Genomic DNA, 21744 nt, shown 5'->3' with positions numbered 1-21744 from the left:
TGAACAAGGCCAGAGATGGAACCTGCATCCTCATGGATTCTAGTCGGGTTTGTAAACCACTGAACCACAATGGGAACTTCTATTTTATTTTTAAATCCATTTCGGCCACTTCGTACTTTCACTCCTCCCACAATGTTCACTGGGGCCTTGAGGTTAGTCCACTCTGGGCACACAATGCGTAGGCAGAGTGCCTGCCCTCTTATATTCTAGGGGGACAGAAAGGACAGTAAACTTACTGGCAAGTGAAGATGGCAAAATAAACAGGGCAAAAGGACAGGAAAGGAGAACAGGAGCTGCTATTCTAGATCTGGTAGTCACCGAAGGCCTCTTTGAGGAAGTGACATTTCCAAGAAGTAAGGGGACAGGGCGAGTGAAAATCCGGGAAGGATCGAGATTGGGCGAAACCAAGAGTGAGAGATATAACCCCCGCCCCCAGAGGGAGGGTGAGAACTGGTGGGAACTGCTGATCCTCTCCTTTCTCCCCATCTGGCTGTTGGAATAACAAAGATTTGGCACAACAGGGAGTTCCCATCAGTTGCGGCTCTGTGGTAAGCGGTAATGAATCCAAATCCAAATCTGACTCGTATCCATGAGGATGCAGGTTCAATCCCTGGCCTCACTCAGCGGGTTAAGGATCCGGCATTGCTGTGAGCTGTGGTGTAGGTTGTAGATGCAGCTTGCAGCTCGCCAGCATTGCTCTGGCTGCGGGGTAGGCGGGCAGCTACAGGTCTAATTCGACCCCTGGCCTGGGAACCTCCATATGCTGCGGGTTTGGCCCTCAAAAAAAAAAAAAAAAAAAAAAAAAAAAGATTTGGCACAACAGAGATGCCGTTGGAACAAACTAAATATCCTGGATTGGGTTCTAGACCAGAAATCTAGGATGATCGGCAAAATTTCCGTAAAGCCTGGAGCATAGTTCATCATTCGCATGGACCTTAATTTCTTTGTGTTGATAAGTGTACTATGGTTATGAAAGATGTTATTAACATTTGGAGGAGCTGGGTGAGGGGCGCATGGAAATTTTTGTACAAACTGTGCAAGTCTGAAATGCTTTCAAAAAGAAAAACTTTTACGTGATAAATAGGAGTTCCTGTCATGGCTCAGCGGAAGTGAATCTGATTAGTATCCATGAGGGCACAGGTTTGATCCCGGGCCTCACTCAGTGGGTTAAGGATCCGATGTTGCCATGAGCTGTGGCGTAGGCTGGCAGCTGCAACTCTGATTCCACCCCTGGCCTGGGAACCTCCATGTGACATGGGTGTGGCCCCCAAAAGACAAAAGATAAATAAATAAATAAAATAAAAACAGTAAATAAGTAAATAAAATCACCCTTTCCTCTGTGCCCTGACACACCTTGCTTCCACGCCCAGAGTCCTATTCCTGATTTTTTTCTCTTCCTAGGGAGGCTTATGGAAAGTGCAAGCGCTCTGGTATCAGCAAGTTCTGGATTCCAGTTTTGTTTTCTTTTTTTCTTTTTTGCCTGCCCCGAGGTACATGGCGTTCCCCGGCCAGGGATTAGATCTGAGCTGTAGTTGCCACCTAATCCTCAGCTGCAGTGACACTGGATCCTTAACCCACTGTGCCGACCCAGGGATCGAACCAATGTCCCAGAGCTTCCAAGACACCGCCAATCCCATTGCGCCACAGTAGAAATTCCTGGGTTCCAATCTTGGCTCATTCTTGCTCGGAGACATCGGGCATGTCAATGGTCTCAGGTCAGGCTCCTTATCTATAAAATGGTGATGCCACGACTTACCCCTGCAGGGCTGTGTGAAGATTAAGCGACTTAAATGACAAATTCTCTGGAGCCTGATGGGTGGAAGGTGTTTAGCAACTGCTGTTTCCTTCCCAAATCCAGCCGAGCACCCCTCACAGCTGCAAGAACATAGCTGTCCACATGTGGGAGGCTCTGGCAAATGTTCCCTGACTTCCCAACAGGTCAACATGCATGAGGGCAGGGACTCTGCCCTAAGAAGCTGCAGGAAACAAGGCTCTGCTCTTTCATTGCCTCTACCCAGCCAATATATAAATTTTTCTTTTCTGCTTTTTAGGGCTGCACCTGCAGCATATGGAGGTTCCCAGGCTAGGAGTTGAATCAGAGCTGCAGCTGCCAGCCTACACCACAGCCACAGCAACGAGGGATCTGAGCCACGTCTGCAAACTACGCTGCAGCCCATGGCAACTCTGGATCCTTAACCCACTGAGCGAGGCCAGGGATCAAACCTGCCTCTTCCTGGCTACTAGCCGGGTTCGTTACTGCTGAGTCACAACAGGAACTCCTACCCAGACAGTATTTACTGCATGTGCTGGACAGGGCACAAGGCAGATGGCTCCCTGCCAGCCTCGTGAGAGGAGCGGCCAACAGACACCAAACCGGAAAACAAAACAATCAACAAGTGAGCAGTTAATTTAACGATCGTGGGAAGAGAAGATGGTCTCACTGCAGAAGGGCTCAGGGAGGCCCACTCTCTGAGGCCGGTGCTCAGGCTGGGAGCAGACAGGTGGGGGAGCCAGCAGCGCAGATTACCTACACAGGCAGGGGCAGAGCACCGACGCCCCGGGGCAGGCATGAGTTCTAGAAGTTACCAGCAGGCCTCAAAGTCTCCAGGCTGGGACAGAGGGGGTGGAAAGTGCCAGAGAAGAAAGGGGTCGGCAAGGCAATCAGGGGGGCCAGGGGGGTGGAAAAAAAAAAAAAAAACGCTGGCGTGTTTTAAAGTGGGGAAGCGTATGCTCAGACTTCCCTTTTTCAGAGCTCGCTCAGCTGCTGTGCAGAAGGTACCGAGAAAGGGAGCGGAGTGGAGGGTGGCAGAGGGAACCCAGTCACTCACTGGGGGAAGTTAGAGGCCTGGGTTAGAGGGGTGTTGGAGATGGAGAAAGGCGGGTGGCTGCCAGACCCGAGACCTGTGCTGGCGGGGGTGACCCTTGTGGGCCTGAGGTCTGGATCACTGTGCAGAGCAAGGGGGTGGGGCCTGAGGACCTAGTGACACCGGGCCACTCTCCCCAGGCCTGGTCCTTTCCTGATAATGACTTCATGACTCTCTCAAGTCCCTGGGCTCCAGCTCCTCCTCCATCTGCTGGTTGGCCATGTCACAATCACGGGTCCCTAATCGTGCTTGTCAGCTCTTCCTCCTACTGCCTCTCTTTCTGGGAAAAGCCCTGTAAGCCTCCTAGTTACACAACTCACATGCCTTTAATCCATTGCCTGGCACACGCAGCCCAAAGAGAATACCTCTCAATTTCTCTTTCTATACACCCTCCCCCCAACACGGGCTCACCCGTGGGGACAGGCCCCTGAAGCTCTTAACTAGGCCTTTAGGAAAACTTCTATTATCCAGCTCTCTGCCTCTGACCCAAACTGGCAAACCATGGGCAAACATTTCATTTCCTAAAGCACCGCCTTTGTGTCCTGCTTTTGCTCAAATGTCTTCAAGTGGCTCCTCCCTGCTGATGGGACTTGTCCAACCCCCAGTCGGGCAAGTCTCTGCCCCTCCCCCAGTGAAAACCCCGTGTCGCAAGGGTGAATAAACAGACCCCTCTAAATGTCTGTCAATAGCACTATGGGTAAATAAGCAGTGACATATTCAGACCACGGAAAACCACACAGCCAGGAAAGCAAATGATCTAGAACGCCAGCTCTCAGCCTGCACCAAGTTCAAACACATAATGTACCACAGAGAAAGCAGCCTGACAGTAGTATTTATTTAAAATGCCAAAGCAGGAGTTCCTGGCGGTGTCTGTGCAGTGTCAGGACGCAGGTTTGGTGCCTGGCCCAGCACAGTGGGTTAAGGATTCGGCGTTGCCACAGCTTTGATGTAGGTTGAAACTGTGGCTCGGATCTCATTCCTGCTCCAGAGAACTCCATATACCATGGGGTGGCCAAAAAAAGAAAAAAAGAAAGAAAAAAAAAGCCGAAGCACACAAAGCCATCATTTGCATTGTTTAGGGAGACAGATGTATGTAGTGAAAGAATCCAGGCAGCTAAAGGCAGGGTCAACATGCATATCAGCCGGCTTTCCTCAGGGGCAGGGAGGAGGTGGGCTGGGGAGACGGTCGCTGGGCTTTACAGGGTCTGTAATATTTTCTTTCTTTCCTTTATTTTTTAGGGCCGCACCCTCTTCATATGGAGGTTTCCAGGCTAGGGGTCAAATTGGAGCTGCAGCTGCCAGCCTACACCACAGCCATGGCAACTCAGGATCCGAGCCGCGTCTGTGACCTACACCACAGCTCACAGCATCGCCGGATCCTTCACCCACTGAGTGAGGCCAGGATCGAACCCATATCCTCATGGAAGCTAGTCCGGTTTGTTACGCTGAGTCACGATGGGAACTCCATTCTTTTCTCTCTAAACTGGGAGGTGAGGGGAATGTCATAGCAGCTATCTTCTTTTGAATGCCTGAAATAACTCATTAAAATTTCAGAACTACAGTCCTGCCTGGCTCCTACAGGTCTCAGACTAAAATACCCCCCAGGCCTTTCTTCTTATTGGAATCCTAAGCATCCTCCAGGGCTTAGGATTCAAATCTGGCTCCTGATTATCTCAGCAGAAGGCTGCCTTCCCCTGCTCCATCAGGAGCACTCAGCCGGTCCCCACGCCTCCAGGAGGGGCTGAGCCCTTCAGTGGCTGGGCCTTATCAACCCTACCTGGCCCCCTAATCAGCGCCACGAAGCCGGCAGACGGTCACCAGCCTGCTCCTTGGGGCTCTTCTGCCCCCAGCACCAGCCCAGCACAGAAGTGGCACGAGGAAAGGCCAAGCATGCAGGTATGAAAGTGACAGGGCACAGACTGTCCACTCTGCTGCCCCACCCATGTGACCCCACGCCAGGCTGGCAGACCCAGTGGGAGCATCTGGGGCCCAAATTACAGCCACCCTGCCCCTGCTCTCCCCTCCCCACCTCACCTGCCTGCTTTCAAGTCCTGCTCCTCTCCTGGCTGCACCCACACACATGGCAGAGCAGGGTGCTCTGCTAAGCAGATCACCTAGACCCAAGGGCACGGCTGGGGCTATGTCACTGGGGCACAAAATCCCAACTTCCCCCGCCCCGGGATCTGGACTCAGGGCTCCCCAGATGGAGGAAATTGGGGGAGCACCAGACAGGGGGCTGAAGACAGATCCATAGTCCTGGCTCTGCCCACACAGGTTAGAGCATCACTCGGGAGCTCACGGGCCTTGTCTTTAATAATAATAACCTTTCCCACGGCTTTCCTAGGGCCCACCTGCGAACTAAGTGCCTCCCTCAGTAGTCTCCTATGATCCTCTAAGCAATAGGCAGGGACAATGACAATGACAATGAAGGCGAGAGAGGTGGGAAGGGATTTGCTCAGGATCTCGGAGCAGTGAGTGGTCAGGCAGAGAATCACCCCCAGCAGCCTGACCCTGGAATCCACACTCTTAATGGATAAAATCCTCCCTAAGCCCCAAATAAGGGGGTGGGATGAGCTGAGGAGGACTGAACTACTTGGGGACAGTCCCAACTCCTTTGAGGGCCTTTGCTGGGAGAACTGATGTGTCAGGGTGGTTACAGTGTCCCAGATACACAGCCCAGTGTCTGGCCTCTGGGACCTCCTGGAGCACTAGTTTTAGTCCCTTTGAGACACAGACCCCTTTGAGAATCTGGTGAATGCTGTGAATTCTCTCTTTGACATTCATGGCGTTTTGCCGAGGACCCCAGAGGGCCAGAGACCCCCGGGGCTGTCAGGAGAAGATGCCCTCAACAGGAGAATCCTGAAGACCCCTTTCAATCTAGGGTCTGAGATTCTCCATCCTGGACTCATGACCGAGTGGATGGTTCCATGGGGAGCATCGCGAGTCAGATGAAGAAGAGAATTTAAGATAAAAGATGGGAAAATGCAAAAGTGCATGTGTACCGGGGAAGAACCTTGGCCCTTCTGTCTTCTAGCCTCCCATGTCACTGGGATGTCACCAGCCCCGGTAATGGGGCCTTCACAGCTTCCTTTCTTTTGTTGCCCCAGACCAAAAGCAGGAACTCACTCGCCAAGCCTCAGTTTCCCTCTGTAAGAACAAGTTCCTTCTCTCTGAAAGAACCACTTAGCCCCGAAAGTTCATGTGACTTACAAAATGACATTGACCCTTCAGGGCTAATGTGGGATTCAAACTTCCTGCCACGGGGTTCCCAGGCAGGGTGAGAATGTACCAGAATGCCTCCGAAGGACCTGGGGGTGTGGGGAAACGCAATGATTTTGACCTTGTCCTCTTCGGCTTACCCCCTCTCCCGGATTCTGATTCAGCAGTTCTGGGGCCCGGAACTACCCACTGTCACCTCACCAAAAGGAAAAGAAAGTTTCCTGATTGGCCCTCTGAGACCCAGGTGGGAGACAGAAAAACCGCTCTGCAGGGCGGGGCTGGGGTGGGGGCAGCTGGCCTGGGGCAGCCTTGAAGGTGCCTGCTAGTCCCTCCCTATGGGGTCTGTGACACAGAGCACCCGCCACCCCACAGGCATGCCTTTCACCCCTCGCCTCACTGAACCCGTGTGTGGCTTCTCTGGCGTCTGAGTCTAAACCTCCAGCCCCATGGGAGGCCCCATGGGACAGCTGGGGACAGTGAGACACATGCCTCCCCCACCCCCTCCTCTTGGCACGAGGTAGTTAACACACAATGAAGCTCTTCTTCTCCCCCTCCTCCCCCGGGCAGTCTCACCCACATCGGTGGCCCTGAGAGAGGCCTGAGGGCTGGCTGTCCCAGCTAGGCCCTGACCCCAGACTCTACCCACTGGACAGCAAGCCCAGGCTGGGAGGCCTCTGGTCAGGGGGGGGGGGGGTGTTTTTGGCTTCTCCTCTCATGCCCCCCGGGACCCAGCTTGGCCAGGCTTTGCATCTGACCAGCAACAGGCAATCTGTATAAAACCAAACCGGACATGGCTGTCTGAGGGCCCAGGGCCCTGGATGGCCAGCGGGACACAGAGTCCTTCTGGAACGGGGCCTGCTCTGAGGCCTTTCAGGAACAAACTGAGCTGCTTCATGTTTTGCGCTGTCTCAAAACTGAGGAAACTAAAGAGGATAATGAGACAGCGAACAAGGCCGTAGAGGGTGAGAGTTTCCTGAAGCTGCCAGCAGGCCTGGGGGTAGGGGACAACTTCCCCATGCCCAGGAGAGGGGCAGTGCCTGCACCAGGGCGCAGCGTAGGCCTGACTGGGAGACCAGGGGCCTGTCTCCATACCTAGCCGCATGGGTGTGGTCCTCTGTGCCCTTCACCCATCTTCCCAGAGGGAGGAGTTGCTGCTGGGGTCTCTCTGGGACAACCAGAGGCACAGTCATGGCTGGCGGCATCTTTGCCCCGTCTCAATCCTGGGCAGGAGGCCTGGACTATTTCAATCGCCTTGCCTGAAATCCCACACCACCTGCCCAGTCGAGGCCCCTGGGTTTCGTTTGGTTTTAGTTTGGGTCTGTTTCTTCTGGCTCCCCCACTCTGCTCTCACTCACCCCAATCTCAAGGGGTCCTGGGGATCCTCATGGATCCTAGTTGGGCCCTCTGGATTTAGTCCTATTCCCTGGGTGAGGTCTGTGTGACTCCAGTGGGTGGGACCACACCTGTGAACACCTAATGCAGGAACCAACCAAGAATACGCAATGAGGAGTTCCCTTTGTGGCACAGCGGAAACGAATCCCGCTAGGAACCATGAGGTTGTGGGTTCCATCCCTGGCCTCGCTCAGTGGGTTAAGGATCTGGCATTGCTGTGAGCTGTGGTGCAGGTCACAGATGAGGCTCAGATCCCGAATTGCAGTGGCTGGGGTATAGGCCGGCAGCTGTAGCGCTGATTCGACCCCTATGTTGGGAACCTCCATATGCAGTGAATGCAGCCCTAAAAGGCAAAAAAAAAAAAAAAAAAAGAATATGCAATGAAAGCTCTAGGTCACTATAGCCCCAGGTCACCCTGGAGGCAGAGATGAACTTTGACTGGGGAGGCTGGGCAAGCTTCGAGGAGGATGGCACTTGAGCCAAGCTTTTTATTCATTCATTTAACGAGGGCCAGTTCTGTGCCAGGCATCGTTTTGGAAGCTGGGATACAGGAGTGAAAGAAGTTTCTTCCTTCATGTGGCTCATATTTTGGCTGGGGGAAAAGACCCAAAACTAACAGACAAGGTGACATACAGGATGTCATCTGGTGACAGGTACTGTGGAGAGTAATAGAGCAGGGTGGGATAACGGAGTGCAAGGTAGGGGCCCTGCTGTTTTTACATAAAGTGTAGGGAAGGCCTCCCATAAGGCGAAATAGTCCCCTCCCCCTTTTTTTTGCTGTTCAGGGTGGCACTTGCGGCACATGGAGGTTCCCAGGCTAGGGGTCAAAGTGGAGCTACAGCTACTGGCCTACACCACAGCCACAGTAACGGGGGATCTGAGCATCATCTGAGACCTACACCACAGCTCAAGGCAACGCCAGATCCTTAATCCACTGAGCAAGGCCAGGGATCAAACCCACAACCTCATGGTTGCTAGTCAGACTCGTTTCTACTGCGCCAGGACAGGAACTCTGAGAAGTGACACATTTCTGACTTAAATCTTAACAGTGGCATTCTGGTTGCTGTGCTGAGAGTAGCTGGGGGCACCAAGGCCAAAGGGAGCTATCACTTTGTGGGGAGTGGTCAGGTGAAAGGTGACCATGGGTTGGCCCAGGATTGTAGCCGTTGAGGTGGAGGAAGCGCTCAGATTTTGGATGTATCTTGAAGGGGAGCTCTGATGCAACTACATTGAAGATACATTTAAGGTAGGGAGGTAGGAAGGTCTAGCAGACGCCAGACAAGGGTAGAGCAAGAGCAGAGGGCCTGGGGAAGATGGGACCACCAGGTCTGGAGGGGGTGTGGGAGGGGCCAAGGCCTGCCAGGGGATAGGGGCACCTACTGGGAGCCAGGCAGCCGCGGGCTGCTGTGGATGCTGGCGCTGCAGCTTTCCAAGGTCCTAAGGCCTGCAAAAAGGAAAAGGACCCTCCCTGCCCCCCTCCTGCTGTGCTGCGCACAGCCCAGCCCACTGCCTCTCTGTGGCCTTTATTCTGCCATGAGCAGGTGGGTCATTCACTCGAGGGCCCTCAGCTCAGGACTCTTGCCACCCTTTGAAATCAAGCCAGCGGTCCTCACTGGCCCTGGAGAAGGGGTTTCCTCCTGCAGTAGAGCAACCAAGGTGTTTGTTTTTGCTTTTTAGGGCCACACCCACGGCATATGGAGGTTCCCAGGCTATAAGTTGAATAGGAGCTACAGCTGCTGGCCTACACCACATCCGCAGCAACACAGGATCCAAGCTGCATCTGCGACCTACACCACAGCTCACTGCAACACCAGATCCCTAACCCACTGAGCTAGACCAGGGATGGAACCCACAACCTCATGGTTCCTAGTCCGATTGGTTTCCACTGCACCACGACAGGAACTCCCAAGCAAGGTTTGCCCTGGGATAGTTGGTTTTACTTGGGTCGGGAGGTTCCAGAAAGATCCTCTGTGCCTAGGAATGAAGAGGGGGCTTGTCCAGAAGGGTGGGAGGGTTTGTCAGCGAGGACTGTCCATCCACAGAGGCTGGCTGCCATCCACCTTCTCAGCTCTGCAAGACAATCCCACACTGCAGGCATGCACACACACGTGTGCACACACATGCAGGAGCCAGCCTAGTTCCCCATACACCCATCCTCCCACTCTGCAAACAGAGGCTCTGCTCAGGGCCCTGTTTCTGCTCAACCTCCCCAACTACTGCTGCGAAGGCAAAGGGGCAAAAGGGAAACCGAGGCATGAGGCTGGAGGCACAGGATCTAGATCTCAGTCTCCTCGGGCACCCCCTGTCACTCCTGGGGAACCTGTTACACCCTGTCTCCAGCCAGTTAGGGTCCCTGTTCATCTGCTCGTCTCCTCCATTCCTTGAGAACAGCCACCAGACTCTGCTCATATTACTGTTGCCACAATCCCGACCCAGGGCAGATAGGGGTTCACCGAATGAATGAAGGGATGTGGGATTTTCTGCTGGGTGAGTGGGCAGGATAGGCTTGGAAGACAGGAGTAGAAATATGTAAGAAAGCTCCAGAAGGAGCCATGGCCCAGAGCCAGGTACCCTCTCTCCTCCCCATGCCCCACACTACAGAATGAGCAATGACTGACATTTCTTGAGCACTTACTGCAAGCCAGGCCCCGTGTACCTATATACACAATTTCACTGGACCCACACAGAAGCCCTGTGATGTAGGCACTATCACCATGCCCATTCTACAGGTGCAAACAGCTGAGGCCCAGAGAGGCTGAGTTATTTGTTCAAGGTCACATGGCTACCAAGCAACAAAGCTAGATTTGTCTGGAGTTCCTGTTGTGGCTCAGCAGTAACGAACCCAACTAGTATCCCTGAGGATGCAGGTTTGATCCGGGGCCTCGCTCAGTGGGTTAAGGATCGGGCATTGCCGTGAGCTGTGGTGTAGGTCACAAATGCAGCTCAGATCTGGCATTGTTGTGGCTGTGGCATAGGTTGGCACCTGCAAATCTGATTCAACCCCTGGCCTGGGAATTTCCATATGCCACAATTGTGGCCTTAAAAAAAAAAAACAAACCCAAAAAACCCAGATTTGTCTGATCCCACATTTTATGTGCTTAACTATTTTTTTTTTTTTTTGTCTTTTTGTCTTTTGTTGTTGTTGTTGTTGCTATTTCTTGGGCCGCTCCCGCGGCATATGGACGTTCCCAGGCTAGGGGTCCAATCGGAGCTGTAGCCACCGGCCTACGCCAGAGGCACAGCAACGCAGGATCCGAGCCGCGTCTGCAACCTACACCACAGCTCACGGGCAAGGCCAGATCGTTAACCCACTGAGCAAGGGCAGGGACCGAACCCGCGACCTCATGGTTCCTAGTCGGATTCGTTAACCACTGCGCCACGACGGGAACTCCTATGTGCTTAACTATTACACACACGGCCTCCCAAGCCCTGCAGAGTCCCAAATGTGTGTGTGTGTCTACCTCCGATGAGCCCAGCTCAAGACTCCATCGTGCCCAGTTAGCGTCATCCGAGACAGTGGTGCTTATGTTTGAAAAAAGAAAGCCCTCTCGAACATTGTCAAACACCAGCGATTACTGTTATTAGCGGTAACATCAACAAACACTGCTCTCCCAGCCACTGCATCCTCTCTCCATTGTCCGCTTTCCAGTCCTCATAGAATCCGATACTGTGGTCCTCTCAGCCGTGTCTAGGGTGGAGGGTGCCCAGGCAGGCGGCCCCTCCCTGTCATGCCCTGCCCTATCCCGTCCCCCTCCCTCTCCATCCTTCCTGTAGGCACCCTCACAGCAGCAACACCTGCCCATTTCCCGCAGACTGTTTCCTTTAACACCCCCATTTCCCCCTCTTTCTCTCCCCTCCACCCCGCCAAGTCCCTCCCTGCAGCCAGCCGCCTCTCCCCAAGGGACTGGACCGATTGTTTCCCACACCCTGGAGGGGCAGGATCTGGGATTCTGCCAGGCACGCCCTTCTGCTCTGCAGATTTAGGGGGTTGATTCCAAAGCAACCTTGAAATCCAGCCACAGGAAAGCCTACAGGAATACTGAATTCCAAAGACTATTCTCTGAGAATTCCAAGTTTGAGCATTAGGGAACACTCAGATCCCAAGTTCTAGGAATACCCTGTGGATTCTGAGGTGGCGTTCTTGGGAATTTTGATCTCAGGACTTCTGATTCCAGTCCCTTTTGGAAACTTCTATTTTTCTTTTTTCTTTTCTTCTTCTTTTTTTTTTTTTTTTTTTTTTTTTTTTTTTTGGTCTTTTTTTGCCTTTTCTAGGGCCACTCCCGCAGCATATGGAGGTTCCCAGGCTAAGGGTCTAATCGGAGCTATAGCCACCAGCCTACACCACAGCCACAGCAACTCGGGATCCGAGCCACATCTGCGATTTACACCACAGCTCACAGCAATGCTGGATCCTTAACCCACTGAGCAAGGCCAGGGATCGACCCCGCAATCTCATGGCTCCTAGGTGGAGTCGCTAACCACTGAGCCACGATGGGAACTCCAGAAACTTCTATTTTCCACTTCCCCAGGTCATTTGTATGACTTCATTATTACCAAAGTGGAAAGTTAGAAGGAGATTTTTGAAATTCCTCCCCAAATAGAGCTATAAAATTCCCAGAAATTTTGAGAAGAGAAACTTTAAAAAAAAAAATTCAAATGTGAAGATATTCAAACGTGCTAATCTCATTATTTTAATGCTATTGGCAGAGCACTGGTGACTTAGAGCATTATCGAGCATGCGACTGATGTTTGGGCTATTAGAGATGTGAATGCTCCCAAAGGCATGTAAGGACCCCCCCCCCCCCAGTGTCTTTCCAGTTTTATCCCCCACTGGGCCCATATATCTCTATTTCTTAGACCGAGGGTGAGTAGTATCCTAGGGGTGAAGCTTCTGGGAAATCTGGGGTGGTGGGGAGGGAGGAGGGGCGAGCTGTATAATGTCTTCTCTGAAACTCAGGAAATTCCCGGCTTAGGTCGTCCCACAAACCTGGCCTGCAGCCAGGGCTCCCAGTTTCAAGCCCAGAATCACTGTCCTTAAACTGGGGCTTGAAGTCCTGGCCCCTGGCCCTGCTGGTTAGCAAGAAGAGGCTAGAGGCCATAGGGAGACTTCTTGTGGCTCCCTCCCTGCCTCTTCGTGTCTCCGTGGCAGAAGGGACCTAGTTACCTCCTTGGCCTGGCTCAAGGAGCAGGAGAAGTAGGGGGAGAGGAGGAGTGAGGATTGGGGTGGGGGTGGGGTGGGGTTGGTCATAAAGGAGAAAGTCATTGGAGGTCAGTGAACCATCAACCAGTCAGGCTGAGGAACTAGGCTCGGATTTCACAGCCTGGGGCTTCTGACACTGGCCGGGTTCGCGGGGGGCGAGGGCGGGGGGGGGGGGGGGCTCTGAAGAAAGGGGCAGACTGATGGACAAAATTGGGAAAGAAGAGCTTACATGGAGCGGTGGGGAGCTGAGAGATGGGGAGAGGGACAGGACACACGGAAGGAGTTGGCGGTTTCAAGTGACACAGACGATCTGAAACATTCCTTCGCTCTCTCCCGCACCTGTCCACCGGAGGAAATTAGAGGGTGGGGGAGCCCGGGCTCCTGCACCTGCTCTCTTTTTCCAGAGCCCTTGTCTCCAGCCCCTCATCGGGCTCTTTTCTCCCGTGGTCGTCTCAACGCCCCCTTTCCCCTGGCTGCCCTGGCGTGCCCCTCCAAACCTCCTTCCTCAGCCCAATTTTCCACCCGCCAACTTCTTCTCTGTCTCAGCACCCCCATATCAGTGGCTTCTCCAGCCCGTCTCTCCGATCGCTCTTCCCTGACCCTCGATCTCCCAGCCCCCTTAGCCCTACCCCCGCACGCCGCCTCAGTCCCCCTTCCCAGCGCGCCCGCCTTTCCGAGACCCGCATTCCGCCGGAGCCCCGCACGAACCCGATTCGGAAGAGCAGCCGCCTGCTACGCGCCATGAACAGGCCGCGGAGGGTCCGCCGCGCTCGGCAGCTGCGGGGGCTCAAGAGCAGGACAACGACGAACAGCAGTAGCCCGCAGCTGGTGACCCACAGCCAGGCCATGCCGGGGGTAGGCGCCCGCGGCGGGCCGGGGGGCGGGGCGGAGCGTTGCTAGGCGACGGCTCAGCCCAGGCCCCCAAGCGGGGAACCTGCGGGGTTGGAGCCCCGCCCGTTGCGCTGGCGGGCTTGGGGACTTGGGGGCGTTCTGGCCCCGCCCGGCCATTGACTCTCGTTCGAATCCACCCACTCGCCACCCTTGGTCTGGCAAGCCCCGAATGCCACCGGGCAGGAGGCGGCATAGCCACGCCCCCGGCTGGCTGGCAGGGAGGCGGGGCCGGAGCGGGCTTCTGACCTGCGCTAATCCCCGTGTACAAAGGCCGGGAGTCCTAAGCTAGGCCCCACACCCTCCCACCTTCGCCCAACGGGGAGCTCTGGGACGCCCTGGAATAGTCCTCTTGGCGGGAAACCAGAGCCTCATAAACTTTTTCAGCTGGAAGGAACCTGGGCGATCACGTGGGTCAGCTGCCGTTCATTCATTTATTCATTCACCCAATTACTTTTCTGTGTCCTCCTTTGTGCCAGGCACTGTGCCAGGCTCGGAGGATGCAAGGGTCACAGTCTCTGCATTCCTGGAGCCTACACTCTAGAATCTAGCAGAGAAACAAACTGGATACACAAAGACTATAATTATGTATGTATTTATCTGTATATACACACGTGTTTATATACCCACACATACCTACCTGTCTGTGATTATAAATTGTGGTGCTTTAAAGGAAGCAAACAGAGGGGGCAATGATATGGACAACATAGGGCCAGTTTAGGCAGGGGAGGGCCTCTCTGAGTAGGTGCCATGGAAGCTGTGCCATGGAAGCTATGCCTGGAAGGATAAGAAGAGGTTGCAAAATCTGAGAAGGAGTGACTCCACCAAGATTAAGCAGCAGTGGGTGGCAGAGGCAGGACTAGGACCCCAAGGGATCCCAACTCCAAAAAATGGGATTTCCACAGCACCCACCCCCACCCCCACCATGCCGCTTTCTGAATGTGTTCCAGACGTTGTTAATGTCAGCAGGTTGGAAGTAAATGTAAAGACAGGCGTGGTGACATCTACAAATTCGGGCAAACCAGAGCTAGGGCTGGGCTCCTTCTGGCTCCATCCCCAGGCCTGGCCCAGCACAGGGAGGGAAGGAAACCTGCAAACAGTGAAGGGAGCTGTGTCTCCCACTGGAGATGGTTGGGAGGGAAGCAAGTGAGGCAGTGCTCTTATTTTCTTTGCTTCGGGCTGTGCTGTGGCCTGAGAGAGGCTGTAGAATCTGACCCCAAGCCACCCATTTTCTCTCTCCCACTGATGTACTTTGATTAGATTGTTGGATCTAAAGACCGAGTCCCCAGTGTGGAAACCATACAGATACAGGATCATCATGCACAATGATTTGGAACCCTCTGCCCCCCACCCCCAAAAAGCCAAGAGATGGGTTAAATTATCCCCAAACCGAATTGTAATCCCAACACCTAATCCTGGGTTGCATTCAGCATATCAGGAACTCCAGATATGGAGTTTCTCTTATGTGGACACATCTTAAGGGCCAGAACCATGGCCTGCTCCCTCCGTCTCCTTATCCATAATTCAATTTCTTCTCAGTGCCTGGTACATATAGGGCTGTCCATAAACAAGAATTAGGCAGAATTGAATTAAACCTCTGTGTGTGCTGTAGAGGAGGCACAGGGATGAGAAGATGGGCAAGCTGGTTTGCAGAAGGCCCTTCCAGGACAGGGGAGCTTATATGTCTCTGAGTCCGTGTCTATATATGCAAAGTGAAGAAGTATGGAGCCTCATCGAAAGTTACTGTGAATATACCTTTCTGCAGGTAAGGCTGTGCCAGGCATCATATTGAGAAATTAAGGCATGGTCCCTGCCATCTCAAACAGGAAATGCAGGATCAAGCATGAACTTGCTGAGATACAGAGATGGCTGAATCCTAAATCTAATCTCATGCTACACACACACATTTACAAGATTTCAGTCATCCAAGGTCCATTTTATGAATTATTATAGAGCTGGACAGGGCTGGGGATAAGGAGTGAGAGCGGGTGTTTGGGGAGACCCATGTAGGCCTAGGAAGCCATCCTCTGCTCCCCTGGACTCTTCTGGAAAACTTCCAACATCTGCCCCAAATCTGCTTTGCTTTCACCTCCTCTCCCATGAGAATCTCTGTCCCAGCCAGACTGATGCTTCATTATTCACCCAACTCCCACAGTTCATACCTCACTGCTTGCAGACACTTGGCTTGGGGGGGTGGGCACTGCTGAGGCTAAAGTCAATCTCTGCAGCTCTCCTAGGAAAGACTCATTAATAACCTGGGTCATGTGAGGGGCAATCATGCAGTTCTGGCCTGTGATGTGGTGGTTTTAGAGCTTACCTCACAAAGAGCAAGCCTCCACCCTGGTTCCTGGGCTGGGGAGTTCTCAAGTCGGCCCTTTATCCACCAGCCAACTCAGTCTGTCTGTCCTAGGTGTCTGTCCTGCCTTGCCATCTGGTCTGAGATCTTCCCTGAGGGTGGGGAGCCTGCCTTTATCTTTACATAAAGAGAAAGCTTGATACCTTAGCTCAAGCTTGATACCCGGTGCTTGGCTGGCATTTAGGAAACCATCGTATTGATGGTGATGATGACGATGACAATGACGATGATGGATGACACAGTCATGGAGCTGAGACGGGGGGAGCTCTTTGGATGTTAGAGAAAAGAGGCAGGTCATCGGACCAGAGACTTTAGTTCAGTTTAGAAAAGTGAGCCAAAGGCAGAAGTGGTGACTAAGATAATCTGGCCCCGACTCAGCCCATCGCCCTTCGCAGGAGTCGTCATTGGGTGCCTGACTGCCCTCCGAGCCACTGTGCTGTACACTTTGGACCCCTGGATTAATTGGAAACCCACATCCTCTGCCTTCTCACATCCTGCCCTTTCCTGACTGAGTATGATCTCCATCTTCCATCTCCTTCCTCCCTCCTGCTGTCCTGCCTTCTCAGGGGGAAACTTCAGCCTCCTACCTTTGCTAGTCCAGGTCAAGATCATTGTTCCTCCCGCCTCATTTAAAAATCTCTCTCCACTCCTCAGTAACCCAGCCACTGACCCAGCCCAGACTCAGAGGAGTTAGACACCTGCCTGGTTCCTGCCGTCAGGTAATTCCAACAAGCGTGGCTTATTCAACATTTAGCTCAGCAGGTCTCACATTTAGGAAATCTAGGAACCACTCAGAGAGCTTTAAAATACAGAATCCTGAGCTCCTCCCCCAAGAGATTCAGACTCAGTAGGTCTGGCCTCGGCCCAGGGAATCTGCATTTTGCATAGAGGATTCTGACCTCTGCTTTGGCCTCAGTCCCTGACCTCAATTCCAAGGCCTTCAGTGTAATCCAGCAAACTGCTCACATGTCACACCCTGGATTTCCTTGAACTTTTTTTTTTTTTTTTTTGCTTTTAGGGCATACGGAAGTTCTCAGGCTGGGGGCTGAATTGGAGCTATAGCTGCCAGGCTACGCCACAGCCATAGCCACAGCAGCACCAGATCTGAGCCACATCTGTGACCTACACCACGGCTCATTGCAAAGCTGGATCCTTAACCCACTGAGCGAAGCCAGGGATCGAACCCGCATCCTCATAGATACTAGTTGGGTTTGAGAACCACTGAGCCACAAAGGGAACTCCTGGAACTTCTCTACCTTTGAAAATCTCAACTCCAATGCACTTCTCTCTGACCTTATTATTTCCACTACATCTCCTCCATCTCTAGGCCCTCAAAGGTTTGTTTTCTTTCAGCCCTTCAGCCCCTCCTGCCCACATTTCTTCCCTCCAAGGGAGAATTTGGGTTCAGTCCCTTGAACCACTTACTCACTGGTCGTCGGCTTCTTCACCCCCCTTGTCCCTCCAGCCTTAGCCTATCAACCTCCAGACCAGCCTGTTCCAACCTGACAGTCCACATTTTCTGCTCCAGCCTTGGGCACAGGGCCAGAGAAAATGGCCATCCCTTGTGAATCAGGGTCTCTACAAGTCAGACCTTGGAGTTCCCATTGTGGCTCATTGGAAACAACCACTGGTGCAGCCCTAAAAAGGAGGGAAAAAAAGTTATACTTTACTGGGCTCCCCAACACCAATGCTTGACAGAGCATTTTTATTTTATTTAAAAAAAACTTTTATTTAATTTTTTATCTTATGGTCACTGGTACAGAAGTTCCCAGGCCAGGTACTGAATCCAAGCCACAGCTGTGGCAACACTTTAACCCTCTGTGCCAGGCCAGGGGTGGAACCTGCACCTCCACAGTGACCTGAGCTGCTATAGTTGGATTCTTAATCCACTGTGCCATGGTGGCAACTCCTTGGCAGAGCGTTTACTTTGCTGAGATCTCTTATTAGCAACCTCAGGCTTAGCTCCAATTCCTTTCCTTTCAGCCAATAGCCTTCTTAGAGGGAATAATTTCTATGTCCATTCAGTCCCTGGCAAAACTTGCTGCTCACATACGAATTTTCATTTATTTATTTATTTATTTATAAATTATTTTTATGTTTTTTTAATTTTTATTTTGGTCTTTTTGCCTTTTCTAGGGCTGCACCCACGGCATATGGAGATTCCCAGGCTAGGGGTCCAATCAGAGCTGTAGCCGCCGGCCTATACCACAGCCACAGCAAGGCAGGATCCAAGCCAAGTCTGAGACCTACACCACAGCTCACAGCAACGCAGGATCCTTAACCCACTGAGTGAGGCCAGGGATCAAACCTGCAACCTCATGGTTCCTAGTCAGATTCATTAACCACTAAGCTACAATGGGAACTACAATGCTGGCTCTTTAACCCACTGAGGGAGACCAGGGATCAACCCCACAACCTCATGGTTCCTAGTCGGATTGGTTAACCACTGAGCCACGACAGGAACTCCCCATATGAATTTTTAGAGGAAATGCTCTTGGCCCGTCTTGCTCATGTCTTCAAGCGGTGTTTCTCCTGGCCACCATTTTTCCTTACCCTATGAGCAAACTTGAGTATCTCCCTGCCTTAAAAGCTTCCCTTGACCTTGACTCCCTATTGAGATTCTGCCTTTATCTCAACATAACTTGGTTTCCTGAATGTCTGTCTCTGTGGGTGTGGTGGATTGCATTTCGGTTGCCCGTTCCTCATCTCTCTCTGGAATCTCACCCTTTACCATGTGGCTGTGTACCATTTCCGTGGAGGTGCAATGTATTTCCCCTGCACCACTGACGTTGGGCTTGGTCTGGTGACTTGGTTTGGTCAGTGAAATGTTAGCAGACATGGTAAAGCAGAGGCCTTAAATGTGCTACTGTGGTCGGACTTGGTCTCTGTATCCATGCCTTTTGCCGTGAAAACAATCCCTCTGGTAGTTAGTTGCTGGCTTAAGGAGAATGAAGACAAGTGGAGGTGACCTGACCCCACTCACAGCTCAGAAGCCAGCCCAGTCCAGCAGAGCCCAGCCTAGATGAGCTGAAACTCAGCCTGTCCACCGGTGCACAAGTGAGAGAAATACACACTGCTTGTTGTATGCCTCTCAGTTTTGGATTTGCTTGTTATGCAGCATTATTGACACAATAGCTAATGGAGACAGTGGGAAGCAGAAAGATTAATTATTAATGGTGCTGGAAAGCAAGGGGCTTGGATAACTCATTAGCTAACTGAAAAGAGCAATTTAGACTTGTGTCGGCACAGCATACGCCAAAATAAATTCCAGGTGAATTAAAGTGTTAAGGACAGACAGTTAAATCATACAAAACTAGAAGAAAATTAAATGCATGTTCAATCTGTGAATAGTGGAAGGCTTTCTAGGGCTTAAAGCAATAGCAGTGTTTTTCTAATTTTCCTTAATAGGCGTAAGTTACTCTTAAACTCAGACTAAAAGCAAATGAAGGTGTAACAGGGGAAATAATTACTCTTCTGGCTCCTTAAAAAAATTTAAGCCTCTGTGTTAAGAAACAACATGGGGGCTCCCATTGTGGCTCAGCAGTAATGAATCTGACTAGTATCCATGAAGATACAGATTCCATCCCTGGCCTCACTCAGTGGGTTAAGGATCTGGTGTTGCCATGCGCTGCGGCAGAGGTCACAGACGCAGCTTGGATCTGGCGTTGCTCTGGCTGTGGTGTAGGCCAGCAGCTGCAGCTCTGATTTAACGCTTTGCCTGGGAACTTCCATATGCCGAGAGTATGGCCCTAAAAAGACAAATAAATAAATGAAAGAAACAACATGAACAAAAGAAAGAGCCAGAAAAAATTGTGGAAAATATTTGTCTCCTTTGTCAAAGACTTAAACTACTGAATACTTTTAGTAAATGAGAAAACACAAAGACACATCAATTACTAAAGGGATTAATGGCTAATATATACATGAAAAATGTTCAACCTCAAAAGAATCAAGGATCGTTAACCTGCTGAGCCACCAGGGAGCTCCAGCACAATTTTCTAAAAAGCAATTCTCAATATGCATCAATGATTTAAAAATATCATATTCTCTGACTCAGGAATTCGGTTTTAGAGATCTGCCCAAAAGATCTGCCCAAAAATATCATTTGACATGTATGCAATGGTGAGACTATAAACAGTTGACGGGTCTGGTAAAAAGGGAAGAGTTAGGTTCTGTGAACCTCTGTATGGCTTTAAGATGGTGTTTATTTATTTATTTATTTCATTTTTGGCCGCCCCTTGGTATATGGGGTTCCCAGGCCAGGGATCAGATCTGAGCCACAGCTGCAACAATGCCAGATCCTTAACCCACTGTGCTGGGCCAAGGATTGAACCTGAGACCCAGAGCTTCCAAGGGGCTGCCCATCCTGGTGTGCCACAACAGGAACTCCTACAATGGTGTTTATGATTAGAACCCAATGCAATGCATGATCCTGGATTGACCAGGAAAAAGGACATTCGGGAGACAATGGGCAAAATTTGAATAAAGACTGTTGAAATCTTTTTAGAATTGTAGCAATGTTAATTTCCTGGTTTTGATACTAACACTATAGTTAAGTAAGACGTGAACTTTTGGAGAAGCTAGATGGCAGGTGATGGGACCTCCTAGTCATATCTTCAAAATAAAAAGTAAAACAAAACAAAACAAAACAAAGCAAAAAAACCCCAGAATACCTACAAATAGAATAGTGTTCATGTGGCAATAAACATTGTTTTCAAAAAATAATACAGGTATGGCAGATCTTGCTGTTTGATTAATATCCATTCTCTACTCTCCCTTTTTTCCTTGTTAACTCCTGTTTTGCCTGTGATCAGCTAAAGCTCCCAAGTGAGCCCCGCCCCCAGCCTGGTGGGGTGATCCTGATTGGTCCAAGCCAATTGGTGCTCTGATTGCCCAGCCAAAAGTGATTGGTGAGATCCAGGAATATGATGCAATTCTTGCCATTAGATAATAACAGCAAGCAAATATTTACATAACACAACTCATGTGTCAGGCACAGTTCTAAGTGCTTTACACAGATTAACTCTCAGTTCTCATAACAATCCTATCAATCAATATGGTTATAAAATCCATTGCACAAATAAGAACACCAAGGCACTGAGAGATCAAGTCAGTTGCTCCAGGTCACACAGTGATTTGCTCAGTACTTTTTTATTTTATTTTATTTTATTTTTTATTTAATTTTAATTTAATTTAATTTTATTTTTTATTTTTTTTTGCTTTTTAGGGCCGCACTTGTGGCATATGGAGGTTCCCAGGCTAGGGTTCAAATTGGAGCTGCCGGCCTACACCACACCCACAGTGATGCAGGATCCGCGGCCTTACACCACAGTTGGAAGCAACACCAGATCCTTAACCCACTGAGTGACGCCAGAGATCGAACTGGCATCCTCATGGATACCAGTTGGGCTCGTAACCCACTGAGCCATACATAACACGAACTCCTGGAGTCCTAGAAAGGTTTTCCTAGTTGTCAAAACTGGATATAATAGGGCTGTGCTCTTTTCTCGCTCTAGGATGCTGTCATCTGTCTGTGATGCCATTTTAGGACTATGAGGGAGCATCCTAAAGGCAGAGCAAAAGTGAGGATGGAACTAGTGACCTTGAAAACATAACCGAGCCCTTGAATTACCCAGGCTGGATTAGCCTCTGGACTTCTTGTTATAGGAGATTAAAATTGTCCTTATTGTTTGAGCCAAGACGGGAACTCCAGTTTAAGCCACTTTATTGGGTTACCTGATACTTGCAGTCAAGAGTAAATTTTATGTTTTCATCTAGTGGGAGGAAAAAAAGGATACAAAATTGTATGAACTTTGTTTAATTGA

General features: G+C 51.1%; 1 protein-coding gene across 5 annotated transcripts in view; it reads right to left on the bottom strand.

Moving 5' to 3' along the window:
* PNKD (PNKD metallo-beta-lactamase domain containing) overlaps positions 1–21744 on the bottom strand; it is a 160917-nt gene that overhangs the window by 106119 nt on the left and 33054 nt on the right. For 2 of the 5 annotated variants that reach the window (XR_014830153.1, XM_021076196.2), the window contains exon 1: positions 13384–13723. The exons of the other annotated variants lie outside the window; for them this stretch is intronic. Coding sequence is in view for 1 of the 2 variants with exons in the window: in XM_021076196.2 (XP_020931855.1) it covers positions 13384–13523 (140 nt within the window). In the remaining variant the exon portion in view is untranslated. Of the gene's footprint in view, positions 1–13383; positions 13724–21744 lie in introns of those variants that run through there. 5 annotated transcript variants of the gene reach the window in all.

The sequence above is a fragment of the Sus scrofa genome, chromosome 15, assembly GCF_054392235.1.
Source record: "Sus scrofa isolate SSC_HxYL_T2T_F1_AM1 chromosome 15, Sscrofa_HxYL_maternal_Yorkshire_Landrace_v2.0, whole genome shotgun sequence".
Classification (NCBI taxonomy): domain Eukaryota; kingdom Metazoa; phylum Chordata; class Mammalia; order Artiodactyla; family Suidae; genus Sus; species Sus scrofa.
Note: the sequence above shows the minus strand (reverse complement) of the source record. Positions and strands in the feature narration are given on the sequence as shown.